Source organism: Enoplosus armatus, chromosome 15, assembly GCF_043641665.1.
Source record: "Enoplosus armatus isolate fEnoArm2 chromosome 15, fEnoArm2.hap1, whole genome shotgun sequence".
Lineage (NCBI taxonomy): Eukaryota > Metazoa > Chordata > Actinopteri > Centrarchiformes > Enoplosidae > Enoplosus > Enoplosus armatus.
In genome coordinates this window covers 8,189,906-8,213,405 of record NC_092194.1, presented here as the reverse complement: position 1 = coordinate 8,213,405, position 23,500 = coordinate 8,189,906, and the positions used below count along the sequence as shown (strand labels likewise).

Sequence of the window (23,500 nt, the reverse complement as noted above, 5' to 3'; positions counted from 1 at the left end):
GTTGTGATGTCAAGGCTGTGAATGGGATGGAATAATCATAAAGCTGTTTAAAGCTTTGGGTGAGATATGATTTATGTAATCCAGGTCAAGTCAGAGTAGGTTCTGTGGAGATTAGGTTTGCACTCTCTCATTTTTGGTTCAAGTTCTTTTGCAATTAGAATAGAAAGTTTGAAGTGCCGAGTCAAACCTGGGTAAACCATATCTCACCACTGCAGACTGACTTAAAAACTGCTTTGATACAACAGAATGGAAGAGCTTATCAAGGTTTAATAAAAGACTACATTTGGATTTCAGATGCTTACCTTCAAAACAGCTGCAAGGAGAACAAAGATAAAGAGGAGGAGGAGAGATAAACAAATGAGAATGTTAATAGAGAAAAAAAAAGCATGTTCATGTCAAATGTTATATGACAAAATAACCTGGATACCACATGCTTCTTGTACAATTATGGTCAGGACACAGTGTCTGCCTCCATGAGCAGAGACAGAGTGAGGCAGTAGTTAGCCTGGCCCAGACTTAAGGGAGGCCTTGTGATTAGATAAATACCAATTAGAAACATCTTCCTCTCAGAGGCTCAAACTGGACATGATGCAATTAGCCAGGATGTGATGACCTACTCCCTCACCAAGATGGGAGGGTTGACATGAAAATTGCTTCTTCATTACATTGGTTAAAAAAAAAAAAAAAATTGATCTGGACTGGGAGCAAAGGAGAACTGGGGACAAGAAGACAGAGGTTTTCTCTTTCATAATGGCCAATTAGAATAGATGAGAGCAGGAGGACGCGCAGATCTGAAGGTAAGGCCGAATTTCACTATTGAAAAGAGCTTGTGTATGACAAAGACTTCCTACAATGTGGCATATAATTAACTTCATTAAGGGTGAGGCAAGTGGAGTGGGAGTGTGTGTGTGTGTGTGTGTGTGTGTGTGTGTGTGTGTGTGTGTGTCTTTTGATCTGTTTTTCCAGGTGTCTTTGAGGGAGAACAAAGCAGAAGTGCAATGGAGATGTGGACAGCTCTTATTGGACAGACACAAAGTAACCTCGGTAAGGGGCTGTGGGGATGCTTAACTACTGGATAGCATCCAGAATGTGGATCAAACTGACCCTGTCTTGATGAATCTGCTCTTTTGGCTGCCAAAACCTATATAAAAGACATACATTAAAAAAAACTCTACAATGTACCAACCTTTTGTGCTCCTTATGATTTGTTTTGCAGGCTCTAAAAAGACAGAAAATTGAATAAGGCATAATGGTGTAAGTGACAATTAATCATCAGCAATACTATTCTATCAATATTACAATTCAATTCAATATTAATACATAAGAGACAAATAGGCAGATGGAGTAGGGGTCTTCAACCTGATCTCCTTCTCCCATTTCGCCCTCCATGATGGAAGTCGTCAGCTTGGTAGGACTCTTTCTTCAGCCTCTCAGGACTGTAGTGGTACTTCCCTGGATCTGAGCAGCAGAGGGAAATGTCATTATGCTCAGAGCCGCAATTACAAAAACAATTTTCTCCACACAGATAGATGGGTTACGTCTCCCTGGTAAATTAAACAGCATTCCATATTTTTCCGGTGAAAATGAACCACTCCTTCCTTTGTGAGCAGCATCTTTGGTTGCTATGGAGACAGTTCAATTGGTCCTAGCATAACAAAAGTTACTCTATTTGTGACACTTACAGTTCGAATTGTCCAGGATGGTTTCTTTTACCTTTAAAAAGAAAAAGACAGCGCGTTTAAAACACAAAGCAATCCTTCAGTAGCTGAGAAGAAAGAGATCCTGTATGAGGGACGGCAGTTGTTTACCTTCTGTGGTACGATGGTGTTGTGGTTCTCAAGAATGAGCCTCTTAATATGATGGGCCCAGAGACGCTTCTCTTCTACCGACTTGGCCTGGAACAACAAGCACTTGTCATTTTGAAAGAGTCATTGACACAGCAGATACACGCATGCATACAAAATAGAGACCTACAACAGAGCAAACCACTGGCTCTTGAGTGTTTGAGAAAATGGGTTTTGGTAACACAGAAAAAAACAAGCATCAATTTCCTGTATTTTCTTCAATTATCTAAATAATAATTAATATATTGTGTTTTATGTGTTCTGGAAAAAGGATGACAGTCACTGGTTCACACTTACTTGCACTGTATGGGGTTGCTTGGGATGTTTGAAATGGATGACACTGAAGAGCAAGGGATCCTTGGCACTGTCAAGTAGCATTAGTGTGGAGCACTGCAACCACAATGAATGTAGTGATATAGCTGAGGCTTTGGTTAAAATATGATCTTATTAAGTTTTCTGTTGTACACCAATATCATCATTCAACTATTAAATCACTAGTCTAAAAATGTCAAATACATACCGAGATGTGGATCTTGTAGACATAGTGTTCCCCTCTTTTCTTGGTAATGAGGAGCATCTTTTCGAAGAGGAAGAGTGTGCGGGTGTTCTTTGCCCGCAGGACATGAAAGGTGCCCTCCAGCACCAGCTCTCCATAGGTGGTCAGGTCAGGACCCTTCCAGTTGATCAGAAGAGACTGTATCTCCTGCAGAAGCACATGAAAGGACACACACCCCCAACACACACTGTCAGCCATGTTTCTTCAACGTGAAAGGAAACAAATGCCAGCCAAGTGTCTTTTATTTGTAATCCTTCTAAAACACTTGCACAAAGAAAACCAGAAAAGTGAACCGGCCACTCGGTCAATGACTCAAACCAAGGAAACCATTAAAAAGCTGTAAGCCTCACTTTAGCACTCAACCAGACTCAAGAAAAGGCTTATAGGTCAATACCAAATTGTGAAGGTTCATAGATTTGCCTCGGACAACATCTTCTTCGAGATTTGGGGCTTTAAAATACATATTTATTCAAGAGATGGAAGTCACAGAGGGCTGCCTTGTTGAGAAAAGCAAATAGGTGGAATAAATCTATGAAAGAAATGACTTCTCCAGGCCTCCAAAAGAACAGAAAGAGTTACAGCAGCACTGCACAAGAGAGGGGGGAAAAAAGAAAGACAGGGTGTCCTTGCAAATGCACCTTGACTGAGTATGTACTGTACTGTAAGTAATCACGGCACGGCGATGGCATAAATACAACTTTTATAAAAGGAGGTTGACATGCATGCATGGTAATTCCATCTGACCTGCACTCTGACAGCATGTTCGTGTTTCCTCTTCATATCATTGATGTACCAGGCCACTCCGGTCATGGTGTCTATGGCCTCCTGAATGACCTCATAGCCCTCCTCATCCGGGTCAAAGTGCTTTGCAATTTCCTTTCAAAGAGATCGAAGAGGGAGACAAAGAAAGATTGAGTCCAAATCAGTCTTTTTGTGTTTTGTCTGTTGTTGTTGTTTTTACCTTATAAAATACCAAATAGTGTTAAGCCTCTATGCCCTTAATAATTCATCAAATCAAAGAGCCACAAAAGAGAAAAACACCCACCAGTCTCAGAGAACATGCAGCGTAATAAACATTAACGAAATGACACTACTTCGTCATGACACAAAAGGGTTGAGAACTACTCATTAACAGTTGATAAATAACAGAACCATGAATCTAGCAAAGCCTGCAGGCTGCATTTGAAGAAAAGTTGAAGCTAAATGACCGCTGAGGACATTCTGTACCTGAAGCAGCAGGTGATATTTCAGGATCCTCTGGACCGGCTTCAGCAGATAGGAGCCCAGAGGGAGGGAGCGCTTCAGAGCAGCCTGCCGATCCCTAAAGAACTTGGCCAAAGTTTTACTCCTCATGCAGTCGGTCAGTGCTGCCACTGAGCTGCAGGACAGCAGAGAATTGTATTGGTCTTGTAAAACTCTTTAAGAAAATATTTGCATGTGGTATCACCAGCAAAAATCTAATTAAAATGAATATCCTCTTGGTACTTACTTGGGATAGTTGGTGCAATACTGAGTGTATATTTCAAAGTATTCACTCTGAGGAAACAAGTCAGACAAACACATCATTAGCGCTTGAAAAACTGATATCACTGTAATACGTATGAGGAAGACGGTTTCTCTCACCTTATCTACAAAGCATCGAGCGATGGCAACGGGGTCATTCTCACACATGTCTAAAGACTGCAGCAGTTCACTGAAAAGCAGAACACAACAACAGAGAGAAAAGTTGAGTTTTACTGGACTTACTAGCCTAATTAGTTTTTCTAGGACGGAATAGAAAAACAGAAGTTAACCACAAAGGAATAACGTTTTCCAATTCTGCCATGAGTCAGATGTAACCCTTGCTAAGAAATATTTCCACTAGAGGGCAGCATACACTGTTAAACATGGACCTTGCTCAGACAGAGTGAAAGTACATGCATTTGTCTTGGAATGCTCCATGCCCACAGTCCCATCAAAAACAAGCTATATTCAGAGCTTGGGAAACCAGAACCTGAGAGTTGTAAGGTATTTTAATGCCTTACACGGTGTGACATCACCTCAACAACATGTGCATGACTGATGGAGGGTGCATGAAGGGAGTGTCACTGTGGAAAAATACAACTGGACAAAAAACCTAATCACCAATCATCATGAACACTGTTCTGTTAGTATAACACACAAAAATATCAAACACAATTCATCACACAGCATTCCACAACGTAGATCAAAGACGGTGCTGCTTTACTGAAACCGACTACAGGCGAATGTGTCAACACGTTCGTTGTACGATGAGAAAATCGCGGTGTCGAGATTTGTTTCGGACACAATGTCAATATTTGTTCATACCACATGATTGCTTTGTCAACAACATTTAAGGTTGGAAGAGGGTTAAGTGTTACAAAGAAATAAAAATTCCTGGATTGAACAACCAAGATTACCGAGAACTCTTGAGGTTTGAATCACAGCAAAGGAGATAGCTGTAAGTGACAAAGACACATACTGTACATACTGTACATACTGTACAGTAGATGGTCTGTTCTCAGTGTGTGATCCCTGGAAGGTGTATAAACTCACATTGGGGTTTTTTTATTTCCCCAAAGAGATCACTGTAAAAAAAGACTAATCTCTAAACCAAAAAGTCTGGTTTCCCCTAGTCAGCCTCCCAAAAATGATCACAACCTAATAACATGTGGTACCTGTGCACAGGCTGACACAAGCATTTCTCCACCTAAACAATACTGTAATAAAAATACAGTATCTCTATCTTCATCGCTAATTTAAAGAAAACACAGACTCCTTGTGCAACGTGACATGGCCTAATCTCTCAGAAAAGGGCAACACATGGCCCTTTGGACCCAAACCCTGTCAAAACCCCTCTTGTACAGCTGGTTAGAATTTCATTAGAGAGTAATAAGAATCAAATCATCCCCATTTGTGGTTCAGAGCTGTGCGATAGCCTTGGCATAAGCAGGGAGTCTCCTCACGGAGAGAAGAGAGAGGAATGTTAATGTGTGTTTTGGCAAGCAGTGTGGTCAGCAATGAGCACTTGCTGACACAAGATGATTAAATGTAAAGCTAGCTGCACCGCCATTTCCCTGGCTTTCAGATATTTGGAAAAGTGTGGTTACTGTAGGGTGTGCCGCGCCATTGTTTCTCATTGCATCCCTTTTGTGTCAGAAATATCAGCAGCGGGTGAAGTCAAAGTCGTTTTTTTATATACTTCCATATATATATGAAAGTATATGAAAACATACATTTATACATATGAAAGTATATGAAAACACTCCTCAACAGTGGAAGTGCTGACAAATGTAGACATTTCGCTTATAAATCTCTTTGCCAGGCTGCCATGAATGTAAATATAGTGTCTTTTCAATGATTATCCTGTAGTTTTGACTGTTGTGGACATTTTCAGTAAGATATCCTTCATCATAAAAAAAACTGTTTTAGTTGATTATAGTTGTGATTAAAGCATGCTTGTAAATATCTAGAATAGAAATACTGCTTTGTATTTGTGGGTGTGTCTTACCTGTTGAACTCATAGATGTCCTCTATGTTTCCAAACAGGGCACACACTTGCTCTGGCCGTATGGGAAGGTTATTCATATCGATAATGTGAGCCAAGTAGTCCTGGAAAAACAGCAGAGATGGAGTTACACATAAAACGTCATATTAATATTTGTTGTAATACAGGCACTTCCACATTCTTACCAGAAGAGGGAGCATGTATATAGAAAAGATATTTCCTCCTTCTGTCTCCCTCTGTGATGAGTGCTCCGTTTTAATGACATTTGGTTCACCATAAATAGAAAAGTGTTGCATTATGACTTCAAGGCTTTTCTCTTTTAATTATATTACTATTATTTAATCATGTATGTGATCTTTAAAAAGGATCCTTTTAAGGATTTTTTCCATTGACAAGAGCAAGTGTGACTGTCTGGAAGAGTTTCTGTACTCAGACCATAAACCTCAGCAAAGCCTGTTCCCCTCCCAGGACCCAACTCCCTGTGGACCTCAGGAGTATTCAGAAGTAGATAGAAATTTCTAAAATAAGCAAATATGCCAACATCTGGATGATTGCCCTCCTCCTTGGTCAATTACACACTCATGCGGCATACTAACAACTCCAAACAAGTGGAAGAGTAAGTTGATGAGAGACAAACACGCACACACGCAGTGACTATATAAAGAGCATACCAGTAAATAGCTTGTACACACACCCAGCCTCCCAGATGATGTGGTGCAAATACACACACACAGACACACACTTAGCAGGCCTGCCGGGCAGCCCAGATTAAGAGTAGAGTCATCACATCGCACTACTGAGTGAACTCCAGCCGGTCATGGATGGAGAATTCCAGTGCAGTGAAAGCAATGTTGACTTTCAGTCAGCAGGGCGTCTCATGGTCTCCTATAGAAAAACTCACCGCTAGTGTGAACACCATAAACACGTGACCTTTAGTATAGTGTGAGAGATTTAAAGCCTCCTAGTTTATTGTGAAAGACTTAGCAGGGCTGTTTTGTCCTTGTGATACTGTTACTGGTCCAATTTAAAATTCTTATCAAGTGTTAAACAAGAAACATACTTTCTGAGTCCCACAAGCACCGACCACATTCTTATTTCAACGCTGTTGAGTAGGATTATTCTGGGTGTGTTCAGGCCAGGTGTTGGGGATGTATGTAGACATGTGAGACCAGCTGGGTCAAGCAGCTGCTCTCAAAACTTTATTTCATAGATAGACAGACAGTGGAGAGTGAGATTTGAGAGTGAGTGATAAGACTGGATCTAAAGTGGACATAGCTTCGACAGCTGCTCGTGAGTTCAGTGTCAATATCAAGTGGAAGCTTTGAATTAGTTTGCTGAAAAAACAATGTGAAAATGAAGGAAGAGTTTCACACATCTCTGTCAGATTCAAGGCTTGGTGTGAAATTAAAATGAGCTGCATGGAATCAATTTGATGGAAGCCATACTGCAATCAAGAAAGGATAGGAGGGTACATCTGTACTAGACTGTGTTCCCACACTGTAGCCTGTGGAAAAAAAAACCCATTGCTCTCCTTTCATCTGTGTTATTTCTCCAGTTGGGGCAAAGATGAAGGTGTTTGTATTGGCTGGGAGGAACTGAGAGCTCAGGCTACGCTGGAGCTCGCTGCAGGGCCTGTGTGTCCGGGGCCAGACCAGGCTGAGCTGCTGCTCCTGTCAAACTGAAATAGTTAGAAGTCCTGGAAGTGTTTGTCAAGAGCAAGTCGTTACTCAAGCTGCGACTAGGGCAGCAATCCCTCCCACAGCAACTGCCAGACGCCAGCACAGTCGGAGACAAGGTGAGGAGAGGTGCTAGCTGGTTTACTGCCAGTCGGCCTCAGAAATGCCTCATGTGTTAAAGACATTACCATCAGTGCAGTGGAGACTGTTTGACAGCAGAGCGCTCCTGTTTCTATGCAAGACCCACGAGTGATTGAGGGCCAGACAGGGTTCCTGGTCTGGAAGTTATTCCCAGACTACAAAAGGTTGAAGATGTGATAAGATGTAAGTGGTCTGCTGAGTGGTAAAATCATCCCTGGCCCGTTTTTCCATGCTTCACATCTCTGAGATGAGGTTTCTACTATCTTTGACTGAGATCATAAAGCTTTCTGCCATGAAAGACCTGCTCTGTGTCTCAGTTTTGACTCCGTGTTTGAACTCCAGATATGAGCGGAGTTCGTAATCCCAGGCGACAGGCTGTAAACTTTCACTGCACTGTAAATATACAGAATGGTTCATATACAACACTATGACCACATCATAAACTGCTCAGCCTTCATCTCTATGAACTAGAAATCTATAAACAAAGCACACAACTACCAGATGTCAGGCATGCATTTTTTGTCAACTGACCGATTTGTTTAGAAAGCAGGAAATCAGAATTGATCCTGGTAATGAAAAGAAAAAGAAAAATCCACTGGATGTTTCACAAGTACCAGACTCATTGGTGGCCACAAACAGCTGCTTGGAACACAGTAGACATTATTTGCTCTCAACAGCCATTGAGTCCAATTCCCCTCCTGGCTGGCCAAATTCAGTAAATCACCTCCAAAGAGTGCTGCAGACATGAAGTCATAGCTGCATATTAATCCAAGCCAAACATGTGCTTTAAATACACAGAATACTGATGATTTACTCTCTATAATCGCAAAAGGTTGGCTCACAGTGAATGGTTGGCTGAAAGTGAAAAACACTAACTGTAACGGAAAATTCAAATTGAGTACAGTCAGCATAACCCTGACATCCACTCACCTCCACGATGCTGCGCAGGTCCTTGACGTACATGCGCTCTGTCTCAATGATCTCCATGACAACACGGTCCACATAGGTCAGCTTTGGGTTAGGCACCATGGCGTTCGTGACGACGGGCGAGGCGGAGATGTGAAGTATTTCACCACTTGTCTTCCTGTTGGAGGTGGCGTTGTTGTTGTTCCACTGGTTGCTGATCACCCTGGGCTCCAGCCGTTCCTGCCAGCGGCCGCTGGTGCCTGTAAGGGTGGGACTCTGGTCTCCTGCCCGCTCTCCGGTGCCTTCGGCCGGGCTCAGGTCCAAGTCTATGTCCTCCTCGCTCTGTACGGGTGGGGTGGTGGAGGAAGGAAGTGCTACAGTGCTCCCAGAAAGGCTGCGACTGTCACGGGATGAACCAGAGGACAGGGTGGACACCAGGCTCACTGGACGTTCACCCTCTCCGTCCAGCGGCTCCACACACAGCCGGCTGTAACAGTCTGGGCCCACGTCAACGTTTGCCTGGTCATGTTCACTGGTGGAGAGGGGCGAGGACAACTGAGTGGATTCTGGGGAGAGGTGAGAGGAACGCAGACAGAAGGTAGGTGTCAGGGTTTGAAAGATAGACAGTAAAACAGTGTATTTAAAAGGCAGTATGGTCAGCACACTTGGATCTCCATCTCACTTTGACATCCTTAAACAGACACACAAACTATAAAACTTATTAAAGCCACCTTTCATATTTCAAAAAGATACATTTTGGTTTGAATATCACTTTAAAACACCCGCTATTTAATGAGTCTGATTTCAGTTTTATACTTTATTGTAGGAAACTCACTGTGCCTGCTCTTTTGCAGAAATGTAATTAATCATATTTTCACTTTTACATACCTCGCAGTGGATAAATAACAGCAAGGATACAACTGCATTAAAACTCTAACGTCTTGGGACATTTTCAGATGAATTTAATTCTAGCTACAATGAACAGACTGCTATCCAGAAATCAATAAAAGACAGCTCATAGCTCTGTGTTTCTACGCCCACACTGAGACACCGAGGAGCGGTTTACAGTAAAAGGCCCCGCTCAAATCATTACTGACATGGCCTAATTCAACACTGCATATTCAGTGGAAAACCCAGCCATTTCTTCTTGTTCTCCTGACTGCTGAAGGCTGAACCTTGGAAAAACAGAGGGGGGGGGGGGCTGATGAGGAGAAAAAAAAAACAGCGACCAGGAGCTTTGTTTGTATGTCTTTATTGAGCTATGTTTGAATTTAAGAGAAATGGAGTCCATATGCAGTTTCACATCCTTCCTGACCAAACGGGGAATTTTCCTCACAAACGTTTCCTAAATATATGAAGTCATGGCAGTGTGAGAATGGAGCACTGAGTGGCCACTGTGCAGAGAGCTCCATTTCCTTAAATATTTGCAGGGCAATGGGGTCAAAACCATTTTACCCAGCTAAAGAAACAAAGCTTTGTCCTGTAATTTTACTTCAGACTAATAAATGGAAATCTAGGAGGCACAAACCATCATTAAGCTGAACATTTAGTGAAATGACTCGAGTGAGTGATACTGCCAAGTGGGGATGGAGAGCATAATTTGGTGTTGATAGCCCACAAATGTAGCTTACGTCATGAGCCTGAAATATACTCCCTTTCACCAGTGTTGACAAGCTTGTAACCTAAATATGTTTATCATAAGAGGTCCATCATTGGTCAGCAGCTCATAGCTGATAACAAAAACCTGATGTTGTAGGGAAAATCTGTCAATCTGAAAGAGGCTGCAACCAAACTGATTCACTATTAACATGTGCACTCACTTGACTTATCTCCCATATACAGCTTTATAGAGAACATACAACATTTACGGCTCTTCTTGGGATAAATGATGTTAAACAAGAGAAATATTTCACATGAGAGCATGGGAAGTACCCAAAGTTAGTGATTTATGAAGTCTTGAAAAAAGTGTGACATGCAGCTGGATGATGGGCTTCACACAGAGAATCAAACTGCCTTTCAGTTTATTCAGACACACACACGCACACACACCTTCTGGCATCCTCAAACTTTCCATGAGTCAGTACTGAGCTCATGAGAGTCTCGTTCACGCTGCACAGCTTGCTCCACAATCCACAACAAGCAGTCCCAATGACACAGTTCCCATATAAAACCTCACTGGGAGAAACGGATGAGCTGGCAAGCAGGAGTTGACCACTAGAGAAAACTCTGTTTACGCTCTGTGACAAATCACAGGGTTGATGGTGTAAAGGGAGTGTAGTGGTGAGCTATTACACCACTACGAATTAGAACGAGGCATCCGCTTCCTTTGCCGCTTCTGTCTTTACATTTGGTTTTTGAGCTTTGGCGTGTCCTGCATGTGAATCTCCCTTCCTCTTTTCTTCTCTTCCTCGCACCCAATATCCCTCTATAATAAAGCTGCTGAGCTGCAGACAGCAGTCAAGGCCAAGTTAAAGGGAGGGGGAGGAACAGCACAAATGTTTGCACAGTTTCTGCACTCTTCTAGCTAATATTGAATTGCTCATAACCTATATCAGTGTGCCAAAACAAGTCTGACTGAACTGTACCAGAAGGTAGACTGTGGCAGTGTAGGAATACTATCTGACTTATCTTAAGACTTGAGAACACACTTGACTCCAGCACCAGCACAGCTTTGATTGACCACTTCACATACTGACTCTATCGGCAGGCATTATCTGTGGCTGATAGCACACACCACATGTTTCTGGGGAAAACAGCGCTGGTGAACCACTCACTGACTTTGTTGAAACAGGCCGTGCAGAGGAATGCAAATCTGGTCAACATGCAGGTCTAAGATAAGCCGAGTACCTGGTCCTGTGCGATGTAGTGCAAAGTGTTTCCATTCAGCCCGTCATTCCGGACAAAGATGACTGTGATCCCTCCACATCATCAAGCATGTACAGACAGAGGAGAATTTGCCTCTGTGTCAATGTTTTTCTCTGTCAGTTCTTCTCTATATACAAAATAATAAGCAACCAGTAAGATAAAGACAGTGTAAAAGTAGAGTGTCTGGTCTCCAGACTCTGTGCCACAGAGTTGCTTCTGCATCTGCAAACATTTATAACTAATCTCTGAGGGATCTGTAGCCACAGTGCCTCCCACTGTGCCATGCCCATTGCTGTGCCACCCTGTTGTCAGATGTGGAGGACTGTAAATGTAAATAGGACTGTCATGGTTTGTTTGCATTTGTTGGTTGTACAATTGCTTCTGCTTCTGCAGTGTTAACATCCGTTGTCTTGATGCTTAACAATGGGAAAATGAATATACATACCAAACTAAATATCTCGTCACATTCAAGCAATTTACCCTTCAGCAACTGAGACTGATCAAAGATAAGCACAGCTTTCTGACTGCTTTAAAACCAAATTTGTTACCATTAACTTTATTGGTAGGAAAAATAGTTCTTGGAATTTATCCTTTAAAGCCCAAATGCCAATGATGTTTTGGCAATAACCGCAGGGAAAGGTCTATAAAAAGAAACCACTGTAACAGGGGCAGTGAGCAACACACACTAGTTTAAACCATCTGTTTTCTACAAAATGGGCTAAAGCAGTCAAATATAACATCTGCACACAAACACACACTTTTGAACAAGTTTTATTAATTCACCTGTCAGTTAAATTACTGTTCTTACAAGTGACAAGGGTTCTTTAAAACTTGAAGGAGTCTGGAAAATGCACAGCTAAAATAAATAATACAGGGAATCTTGGACCACGAGATGTAACACGTGCAAGTAAAAATCAGCTGTGAAGAAGGTCAGTGCTTCAGGTTTTGAATTAATTTACTGAGAAAGACTTCAAATTGTTCATACAGGTCACATGTAAGGGAATGATTGCTTCATATCTACATAGTTTTTTGTCAAGTGTAATTCATAAGCAGCATATTTGTTTCTATTTACAATCGCTACCTCTTCTTTCTCAACAGCTCAGTGGACAGACCTGTATATTTATATGGTTCAGAACAAAACTTCCATTTCAGCCAAGCCATGGATTTTCACATTCACATACCACAATTTCACAAAGTATACTACCCCAACAAAACACAATACTCTCCTTTGATTCAGTACAGCATCAATACAGTGGTTAACTCACAGACATAACCATTAACCAAGTCAAGGCTACAGAGATAGTATAGTATTTGGACAACATTTCAGACAGCCTCTTAAGCTCAATAACTCACATCATTTATTCAAAGTCCATTTAGTCTCAACAAAGTCACCAGCAAGACTGTTAACCAAGTGTGTAGAGACTGTGGGATCCCTAATGGATTACATTATATCAGCTGCTTGTGTGTGAACAGATTACTAATGTTGTTGCTAAAGGAAAAATGGTTGGAATTCCGAAAAAAAAACCACAAAAAAAAAAAAAAACTCCCAAACCCCCTCATTGTGATTCTTTGAATTCCAGTTTCCTGGCTGTTAAGCCGAGGTTAACATTTACAGACAAAGGTGTGTTAATACTACAAGCATGACCTTCCCTTCTCTTTTGTTGCCTCCCTGACTCCAAATCCCCTGGACAGTGGTTCCTTTTAATGCAGTGCTGGCGTACGCTAATACAACCTGTGACCAAATAATGTAACATTAAAGTGATTTTGGATGTTAAGATAAAGTCTAATAAAATAGCTTACCAGTCCAGGACCCTTTACTTGATGATAAAACTGGCGAGTGTGAAGGGTATGCATGATAAAGAAATGGGCGTCAGGGATGTGACAGGTGATTTAGGCTGAATGCTTCAGTCTGTTTCGTGGCTGAAAGCAGACAGGGCATTCACTCACCGAGGGGCTCAATGATTAATCAGTCTAGAACTAATAATGTGAAGTCTACACTTGTTTCCATTTCAGTCTGAGCTTATCATGCAATCAACAATGCCGGCAGTTCATAAACCCGTCTGCCTCTGACCTCATCATGGTTATATGAGTGACATGCAGTGCCTAATAAGGTGGTGCAGGAGGCGAACAGAAACACTGAAATGAATACCCCAGCACCTGGTTATTAACTTAAAAGGCTACAGACACATGTACCACAGAGATGATCTGTATCTGTCTGAGGCTGCTGGTGAATGGGACACAAAGCACTCCTTTATAAAAGAATATTGTCTGGCCTGCGTAAAAACAATCTTAGCATGCTGAGACACATCTGAGACATCTGTCACTAGTGTTCTTACCATAACCTCCACTGACATGATCTGGCATATATCAGAGACAGCTAAATATTACCACCTTCTCTGAGAACATGATAAGCCACAGCATGCAGCTATGACGTAAGTTGCTGGTTGCAAAACCCAGTGATGACGTGACTCGCATTTTCACATGAGTTCATGCAAACCAGCTTCCATGCAAATACTACCCAGGACAAGCTTTTCTTTTCTCCAACGTCTAAAACTGGCTCGTCCACGTACCTGGCTTATCTAACTCATGTTTTGCACTCAGGATGACAGTAAAAAAAGATCTTTGTATACAGTGCACACAATGTCTACTTGATTTAGGGTATTAGGAAACAAACTAGACATAAACAAGGGTAATAACAACATCAGTCGGAACATTATGGTGCACGATGGAAACAAGCGTCAACAACAGATAAGAATCCCTGTCAAGATAAACTAAAAACTATGTTTAAAATATTTCTGTAGAGCAAAACTATATATAAATGCGATGATTACTGTAATTTGTACATGTTCTATTGTGTCAATCATGGCGTTACCTCAAAGACGGCAGTGATGAGATTCGTCCACCAAAGCGAGAAACCTGAAAGAACAAGGTGTCAATGTCCTGGATGATTTCTAAATCATCTTCTCCAATCCTTCCAACTCCTGAGACCAGACTTTTAATATGATGAACGATGAGTGTGCACTACACAGGTAAAGAGGAGCTGTCACAGAGAAAGACACACCTTCATGACTATTCTAGGTGAACTTACTAGGACCCCAAGTCAAACTTTATTCTGAATTTGCCTCTGAGACAAAAATAACGCAGAGTTTGTGCTGAAGTTCCTCCTGTGTTATTGTTTCTGGCTTCTGTTTTCTAACCAAATCAGGGGCAATGAAACAGGAACAACACAGACATATCTGTGTTCAGCATGCAAATGCTTATCCTAAAGCTGCAGAGAATGACTCTCTCTCCACTGGAAAACTGATAGCAGAGTAACAGAAGCCACACTGAAGCACTTTGCTCCTCAAAACATTTTGCTGCGTGTGGCAAGTCTGTCATTTGCATCCGTGTTAAGCATTTATCTGAGCATAGAAAACAAACAAGAAGAGTATGACTGGCAGCACTGTGGACAGAACATCCCACTAACAAGCCCCTGCCTGCTCTCTCAGTAACACACAGCCGCTCCTGCTTGATTCATACTGACTCATGTATCAAATCCCAACGGACAATGAATCACATCTAAAGTCACAGACACTAGCTTGATCATACCTGCAAGTGCATGATCAATGACAATATAAATGGGAAATATTGGTCATTTTCAGTGCTCGGTTTCATCACATTGAGTCATCTGGGAAGATCATTCCTTGTTTCCTGGGTGCCTGGTACGGTCTTGGCAGCTTCATATATTACTTCAATCCCCTTAGGATAAAAATGGGGTTTTATAAGTGCGTGTAATTTGGGATGAATCCTCACCAATGTAAGTCTCCTCAGTAAAGTTTACAACTTTTCTTGCAACATATCCGTATCTTCCTTGACAAAAAAAAACAAAGTTTGAAGGACATTCTTGCTGTCTTTTCACTTGTTTTTCTTTGCTGTGCTTGTACAGAGTAACCATTTCGTAAAGATTCCCACTGGCCATGAAGACAACTTTCACCTCCCACATTAAAGCATGTAACAAGGGGTAAAATACTAGTTCCTAATTGGCTGATTAGTATGTTCTCTCACAAGGAAGAAAAAGAAAACAACAACTTCAGACCGGCTCTTGAGGCGACTGCTAATCTGCTAACTCTTTCAGAGCCAAGAGCACCGTGTGTGACCCTGTTTCCCTTGAGGGATAAAGAGGGAATCATTGCAATACATCTTAATAAAGCCCTTCCGCCCCTCAAGATCCACTCTGAACTTCCATCTTCAACACCCCTCCACAACCTCTGGCACTCAACCCCCCCAGTGGCTGTTGGGAGGCAGTCTTGCACTGATCCCCTTGGGAAAAACTCCTCCCCACCTGGCAACGGTGAATGGCTGCCCCTCAGGAGGGCAGGAGGCACAAGTATAAAGGGTGCCTCCAAGGATTAGGCCCCAAGTCTTCACAGACCATTATCAAACAGCATGAGACAGAACATTGGAGATTAGACACTGAGACCGATTGATTTCTTATCCCTTGATGGAAGGAAGAATTTAGGTCACTTCAAGTGTTTTCTGTTCAGTCCTTCACATGTACAAGATTTTTGATTTACACCTGCCTTTGGCCTCACGGGGAGCTTTTAATGCTTAGTTAATAATTAGCCTGACGGTCGGTAAACAAACCGCAGTGGACAACAGAGGCTGAGTACACACACAAACTCAACCTGCATTCCACACAGTCAAGACAGTCAAGGTCAAAACCTTATGCTGGGAAGTTTTTGGGGAATTCTGGTGTTTAAAAGTGAAACTAACTTTGCTTCGTGCAGTCTACGAAATTCACTCATTTACTGAGCATAGTTAAACATCAACATGTTTTTGTTAGATTTTTTAGATTCCTGAAATGCTTGTGTGGAAAATGTACTCTTGGATTAGACAACCATGATAGTAAAAAAGGCTACTATAGCAAAATGCTCAAAATGAAAGAATCAGTGTTTACAAGTTCGTGGATTCAACCTTATAACATCCACCAATCAAAAATGGGATGGGAGAAAGGACAAAATCACTTCACCAGTATTAAAGAGTGACATGTTTCAGAGAGGCAGGATTCTCAAAGTACCAAAAGGACAAAACTCCTCAAAAAAGCTTAAATTTAATCCCGCAAACCTCCCCTGTGCTCAACCCTGGTTCCAGCTGTGCCAGCTAACCTCAGTGCATAGGCATGTGATGATCCACTTAGGAAACTCCTCCATCAACAAGCCCCCCCTCTAAGAGCCCTTCAGGCACTAGCACACAGCCAGCTTTCGATCTATTCAAAACTCACATTTCCTCTGGACAACACACACCACCTGGGCCCTGAGGTGTGAGTCCATTGTAAACTTTACCACCAGTTTGATACTCTACAACCAAACTGCTGTCCTGTTTGCGCTTCTCTGCAGAGTCCACACAGGCTGGTGGCAGGACAGCTGTGTGAAATGTGGAGGGGAGAAGGTCAGGGAGGAACACTTCATTTACTTCACATCAAGCTGTTTATCACATGCAGCGTTATAAAGGGTGTGATGGTGTTTATCCTCTAGTTTAGACCTTAATAACACTTACTGTCAACAGCAGTCAAATGAGGAATTTGACAGCTTGCTTTGGCACTTCCTTACTTGTCTTTTGTGTGCATTACTAAACACAGGCCAGATGTGGTTTTCGTCATGCTATAATAAATAAGACACAGCTTTAATTACATAAACAATACAATACAATACAATAACATGTAATTGACATTACTATGCTATTATTGTGCTTAGCGTAACGTCTGCAGCGTCACCAAAATATTCTAATGCACTGCATGACTGCTTACAAAACGTCAGCTGAATGTTAAGTGTTATGGGGAAGCTGATAAAGAGTTTTATTGATTCAATTGAGTTTCTAAGAGGCCATGTAACAGGAACACCCGAAGCAGAGAGCCCGTAACTAATGTGGGTAATCCACCGGAAGAGCTCTATAGGAGGAATGCCATTGTAGGAGGCTGTAAAATCATTTACATTGAAATAAATTCTTTTGTGAGGAGTACGGGGGTCTGAGCCAAACAATGAAATGAAATACAGTGAATGTGGACTTCTATAACAATAGTAGCTATGTTACATAATGATTTACATGAACATATGCAACAAAAGATGTTGTGGACATACAGGATAAGGGTCTGTTGGGAGTTTCAGTGAGTGTCAATGCATGACTTTGGCTCACCTGAGGCTGCCTGTGATTAATGTTTCAGGCAATTAAGCAGAGAAAGAGTTCCAGTCCAGGAGCTCCATCGACAAGCCCACTCAGAGACGCAGCTATCCCTGCCATCATATATCTATATCCACAACCCCATGCCCACTGGTGTGGAAAAGCTGCAGTGAATGGAGATGATCCGTCCGTCCCCCCCAGAACCGCTTTAAAGCTGTACATTCTGCGCACACAGCTACATTCCTGCCTGGGGTTAAGTAGGTCAGAGGGAACCCTTATCTTTGAAAGAGATGCTTCATGCTGCCTCAGGTCCGTTGTCATTGGACTGACAGGCTAGACATACACGTGGTATACAAGGATTATAACCATGGAAATATTGAGGGGTCTTATGTGGGTTCCTGTCATCCAATTCTTCTGGAAAAGGGAATTGAAAGTGCAGAACAACAAATAAAAAAGTTCAACAGCTGAATAGAACATCTGGGTACATCTTGGCAGCAGAGCCAAAATACTGTCCTTTATGCTGCTTTTGTCTGATAATGCAGGGTGCCATCCAAAGCCTGCTTCTCTTCACTTCAAAAATCTTTGACCTTTCAGAGGAATTGGAGCTGGATAGTCACCACAAGCTTTGTATTGTTTACCTTGACCAGACAGGGGGCTTCCTTTCACCATGTGAATTCCTCCTGCCTGTTAACCACATCCAATCATCACCTCACACAGATAGCGCATTACCAGCAGCCCTGCCTTTAATTACCAGCCATCCATCCACAGCAGGGGAGCTAGGCCAGTCACACTTTAACTCCAACTGGCCCACAGACACAGTCAGTCTGAAAATGTTTCAACTGCAAGTGGGTGTTCTGTCATGCCAAGGTGATTTTGCACTGGACATCTGAGCTGCAAAATGAGCTGTGAGAACGTGTGGTCAGTTGCAGAGTGGCCTTTTGAGGAAACAGAGACACAAATTTTCATGAGGGCGGCACACGTCTCCCCCAGCCAAAAGCCTCTTCTGGCCAAAGCTGAACCAAAAGGGACAGGCGCAGAGGAAAAAGGGAACCATTGACACACTGGTATTCTTCAGCCAAAGTGGAAGCCCAGCGCCAAATGTGTTGAGTAGAGAAGAGAGGAGGCGCGGGGGCGGTGGGGGGTTTGAGGGACAGAGCAGGCAAACAGATACAAAGAGGCCCTGTGTCAATGCAGTGGCTCTGTGACTGAAGATAATGAACACTAAAATAATATGTAATTTGAGTGGCCCCCAGCATACAAGGTCAGCACCTCTGGCTACATCGACCATCTTGGCTGTCTGCGATTCTGACACATTCTGGTTTGATGTGCGAGTGCTCAGGGGTTTCAGCTGTATGAAAAGGGTTGGCCGAGCTCCACAGCCACACAAAGAGCCTCTCTGCTGGTCTGGACTGTAGGAGGGGAGTTCATTGCGCTCTCAGTTCTGCCTCTCAAAGCCTCTACATTTCCTCTGTTCTTCCATTTCCAGCATTTTTCCATTTACCTCAGCTGAGCTTCTGTGTTATGTTAGCACACTGTCCTGGGTAACCAGATATACCATTAGGAATAACCTGACTTATTAAAACTCCATGTTATAAGACTGGTCAATTCATAGGCAGCAATTACTAGAGCATGGGTCATACTGAATATAATTGTATTTATATGCAATATGCATATTTATATGCAATTATATTATTTACTTACCTTCCCCCATTTGGCCCTGGTGGAGAGCAGAATGGGACCCCTCTGGCATGGCACTCAGGCCTCTGGAGCTGACAAAACAAAACGTTAAGAGTCAAACAGAACCCATGCACTTTGTGTCAGGGCATACATCTTGGCAATGTTTATCATTCTTGGTGGGTTCTCATTAAAAACACACCTTAAGTTTCTATACTTTTTTCTTTACGTTTTTTTTTGTCAAGTGAACGATGCTTTCTCTACTGGCCTAGCTCACTGACGGCAAGCTAGATACCGTCTATTTAGGTCTTACATAAAAAGGAAATTCTTCCCATTCCCCTGCCCACTGGTCTACGTTGGCTCATGCCAGCCACTTGCTATCATATAGCAAAGCTGGGGGTGAGGTATGCACAGTAGAGGAAACTGTGATATGAGCTTATGCTAATCAGTAGAGAAAGGGCGGGCTAACTTAACATGAATGCACAGTCAAGAGATTTAGCAGCTGCAAAGTAAATGTTAAAGGACTTGACATTTGTGAACCTCTGTGACTGCAGTTTGTGCTATATAAATATTTAATTGATGTATACCTCAAAAACAGAATTTTCAAATAGCTTTACAAAAGGAAATATCACTACTATGAATATGACTGAAAACTATGAATGAAACGACGAGTCCAACAAAAACAAGTATTTGATATAAACCTGCCTTGTTCGTATACATTTGTTGAGTAAGTGTTACAAAACAAGTCTCTCATTATCAGTGTAATTGTCTGGTGACATTACAGGTTCACCCCTGGCGGCATGTATTTTTATAATCCCTCATGCCAGCCTGCAGTGCTGTTAATGATGAGGTGCGTCCCCTCGGAGGCACTGTGCTGCCAGTTTTCCCACATCACTACCTCTCTGGCTCCTTACAGCAAATTAACATGGAAGACTGTGCATGAGAGCCTGTCTCCTTGTGATGCCTGGTGAGCCTTGGGCCTTTTAAACATCACATTCTTGGGCCAGCTAGATCAGAAGAGCGGGAATTCTTCAGGGATTAGGATGGGCATTGTTCCTAGTGCATTTGCTGGCCACTGTGCCGAGCTGACAGCCAGGCCAGCTGAGGCCAGACCGAGCCCACTGCCAGAAGTTTCGCCAATTAAGATGGGCAGGAATGCACGGAGCACAGTCACAGAGCTGGATCCACACATTAAGATCACTGCTTCACGGTAGGGTCCCTGCAGCTGCAGCCTGAACTCAAGTAGAGCTTGCTTACAGGACAAGAAAGAGGGCTGCCATAAAACTTTTTTTTTTTTTTTTGTTCATCCTACAGCAAAACACAACAAATGAAAAGGGGAGAACATTTTATCTGTCTTATCTAATTGAAATATGGGTTCTTTTTTGGACTCACAAGCAAACTATGTTTGACATATTAACTTCAAAGACATCCTGTGAAGATTTTGACCACTTGTAGCACTATGGAGCACTGTTTTTATGAATGGATCCCCATTTGTTTGTATCTCACGCACAAGCACAAGGACAAGCACATGGTAAGATATTCCACCAATTTACATTTGGTGAACCTAGCAATACGCCAACAAAGGTAAAGAAAAAGACGACTGTTAGCTAGCAAACATAGATGTAAACAATGCAGGTTTTAAAATATTCTCAAAAATCTGCGTCGAAAATGTTTTATACAATGCAATTTGGTGAGAAACACTTAATGTAAACACATATGTTGTTTATTTACAACCTCCACAGGGCACCTTTAATGTAACTGTAATGAACATATTCAGATTGTAAAATATAACAGATGTCTTATGTGTACTTCAAGAACTTTTATTCACAGAATGCACTTTGTCTGTAAACTGTGAACATCATTTCCAACTGAAATCAATAATCTTGTTGCATCTTTGAGAGCATAATAAATGCTGTAAGACACGCAGATTTACGCTCAGTCAATGCAGCACTGAATGACATTCTTCAAGAATGAAGCCTCCTCAAACAGCCTCTGACCAAGCTTGGCCAATTGATTTCAAGTGGTGGGTTAGTTTGTGTAACCTGCAGGAGTAGAATTCAGGTCGAGGGGCAGGCTTTGAACTTGTCTCAGTGAACGGAGAACTAATAAATCGTCTGATAATCCCACCTACCATGACCTCTGAGCTAAACCTGCTTAATGACCAGACCAGAACTATGCTAATCTGTCTTTGGTCAATGAGAGGCTAGACTAGGAATAATGGACTCAAAACTTACATATACTGTAGACGTCTGGGTCTGTTAGTCGGAGCAGAAAACAGTTTGCGTGGAGAAAGTGAAAATGTAAAGAAGTGTAACCCACAATCTCAACACATCTGGACAGAATTCAACAATCGTAACTCATTAACTTTTACCTCCTGTTTGCTGACATACTGCAATTCCAAATCCTTGTTTTCCTAGGGAGGGGGCACGACCAAATTTCAAATTCTAAAGAAAACACTACATACAGGTCAACATTCATGCCAAACTGGCCACCTGTGCTTGAACTAGCTGCCATTTCACACAAATGGAGAGCATTTGGTTCCCACAGCTGATGACTGAATTACCCGCAGCATTAACCTCCCGCATGGGAATCTGCAACTTGCCCCTTGATTGAAGACAGATGCTACAAGAGCCAATCTGATGGTTTAAAGAAAGACCTGCAATGGATCACTTCTTCAGATGGGCTGATAAACTTCCTTGTTCCTCTAATCGCCAGGCTTTACACTGATCCAGGCAGTCAAAGCCTGAATTCCTTTCTTCAAAACACAACAAACAGATGACTAAGTGGGACAGATGCTGGCAAGATACCGCACTCATGCAGATAAAGAGGACATTTATACTGAGTCATCACCACAAATGTGTTAAAAGCCTCACTCTGAGAAAATACGCAGAGATAAACATATACCTTGAACCAAAGACCTCAGGCCTCATGATAAAGAAAAAGGGTCCTCGGGGTGTGATGACTATCTGGAGCATTTTTCACCACAGCCCATCAAGGTTATGAGAGAAGTGAAACCACTGAACATGTCTACAGAGGAAGCCAAAGGAAAACAAGACTTTTGCTCTCGGGGAGACATGTCACTTTCTCTGTCTCTGCCACAGACAAGTCAGTGAGGATGTGACATCATATTTAACCAAAAAAAATTAACTGAATGCCAAGATTACTGCCAATTAATGGACTGTGTTAACATTTAAATCCTGATGTGTTATTCTATCAGTGGAGTCTCCACCAGCGGTCCTACCGCCAATTGGTGAAGCTCACAGCTGATTGCATACACATTGGATCCAGCATCTGAATCCAAAAAGAGAACTTAATCAGCCTTTTGTGCAACAATTAACAGCACAAATTGGTTTCTCCCAGTGCAGAACAAGTTGATGGGAGGAGAAGCTAAAAATAGTCCAGAGAATTCCGGCTGCATTTCTCTCTCACAGTCGGAGACCCACCGCATCACGTTGCATTCATCTTCTGCCCCAATAAGGCCCATGGGAATCTGAAGTATGACATAAGCCCCCTGGGATGTCTCCAGTCAGACAGGATGGTGTGGGTTTCTTTAAGACACCATCAGTCAAGATGGAAGTTTACGTTCAGAACAAATAAAAATCAAACCTGGCATGGCATGCAGAGGTCCAGGGTCGTACAGGCTAACTGAGACAGAGAGTCTTTATTATTTCAGTATTGGCGTCTGTTTATCTTGCAAGACCCCCCCCCTCACCCTGTCACCCGGTCTATCCCGTCAGAAAATATCCCCTGACAAACAGCCTTTCTGTGAGTGCCCTCTTTCCCTCATTACTCCTGCCATTTGTCCCCTGACACACAGGCCTTAAGAGACTAACAGCTTTTCATTCACTGGGGAAAACAACAAACCCTTACGGTCTCTCTTCATCTCAATCAAATCCACAGCCTCCACAAAAGCCCGTGACTTCCCACAGACACACAGCATATGAGCATCTTATTTTAGTCTACTACATATTGAGCATGCTGCTTAGATGTGGCGATAAGTGATCCATTCCAATGAACACCCACAGGGCACTGTGAAGAGTTTTGCCCATATGGTGCACGTACACCCCCGGCCAAAATAGCCCTTAATGGGAGAATAATCATTCCCTGCTGTGCTGAAAACGGAGAAATAGCAATTTTCACCTCCCCATCAATGACCTATGACCACAGAATGCAT

General features: G+C 42.4%; 1 protein-coding gene across 1 annotated transcript in view; it reads right to left on the bottom strand.

Annotated features, from left to right (window-relative positions):
- The window catches only part of LOC139297626 (pleckstrin homology domain-containing family G member 3-like), a 28,978-nt gene that overhangs the window by 5,366 nt on the left and 112 nt on the right, over positions 1 to 23,500 (bottom strand). Inside the window, exons 2-15 of the mRNA XM_070920374.1 lie at positions 19,354 to 19,415; positions 8,656 to 9,197; positions 5,912 to 6,012; positions 4,024 to 4,093; positions 3,890 to 3,936; positions 3,628 to 3,778; positions 3,145 to 3,276; positions 2,365 to 2,547; positions 2,142 to 2,234; positions 1,809 to 1,895; positions 1,683 to 1,713; positions 1,360 to 1,458; positions 1,187 to 1,219; positions 303 to 313 (exon numbers count right to left, since the gene is read on the bottom strand). Coding sequence (XP_070776475.1) covers positions 303 to 313; positions 1,187 to 1,219; positions 1,360 to 1,458; positions 1,683 to 1,713; positions 1,809 to 1,895; positions 2,142 to 2,234; positions 2,365 to 2,547; positions 3,145 to 3,276; positions 3,628 to 3,778; positions 3,890 to 3,936; positions 4,024 to 4,093; positions 5,912 to 6,012; positions 8,656 to 9,197; positions 19,354 to 19,415 — 1,642 coding nt within the window. The remainder of the gene's footprint in view (positions 1 to 302; positions 314 to 1,186; positions 1,220 to 1,359; positions 1,459 to 1,682; positions 1,714 to 1,808; positions 1,896 to 2,141; positions 2,235 to 2,364; positions 2,548 to 3,144; positions 3,277 to 3,627; positions 3,779 to 3,889; positions 3,937 to 4,023; positions 4,094 to 5,911; positions 6,013 to 8,655; positions 9,198 to 19,353; positions 19,416 to 23,500) is intronic.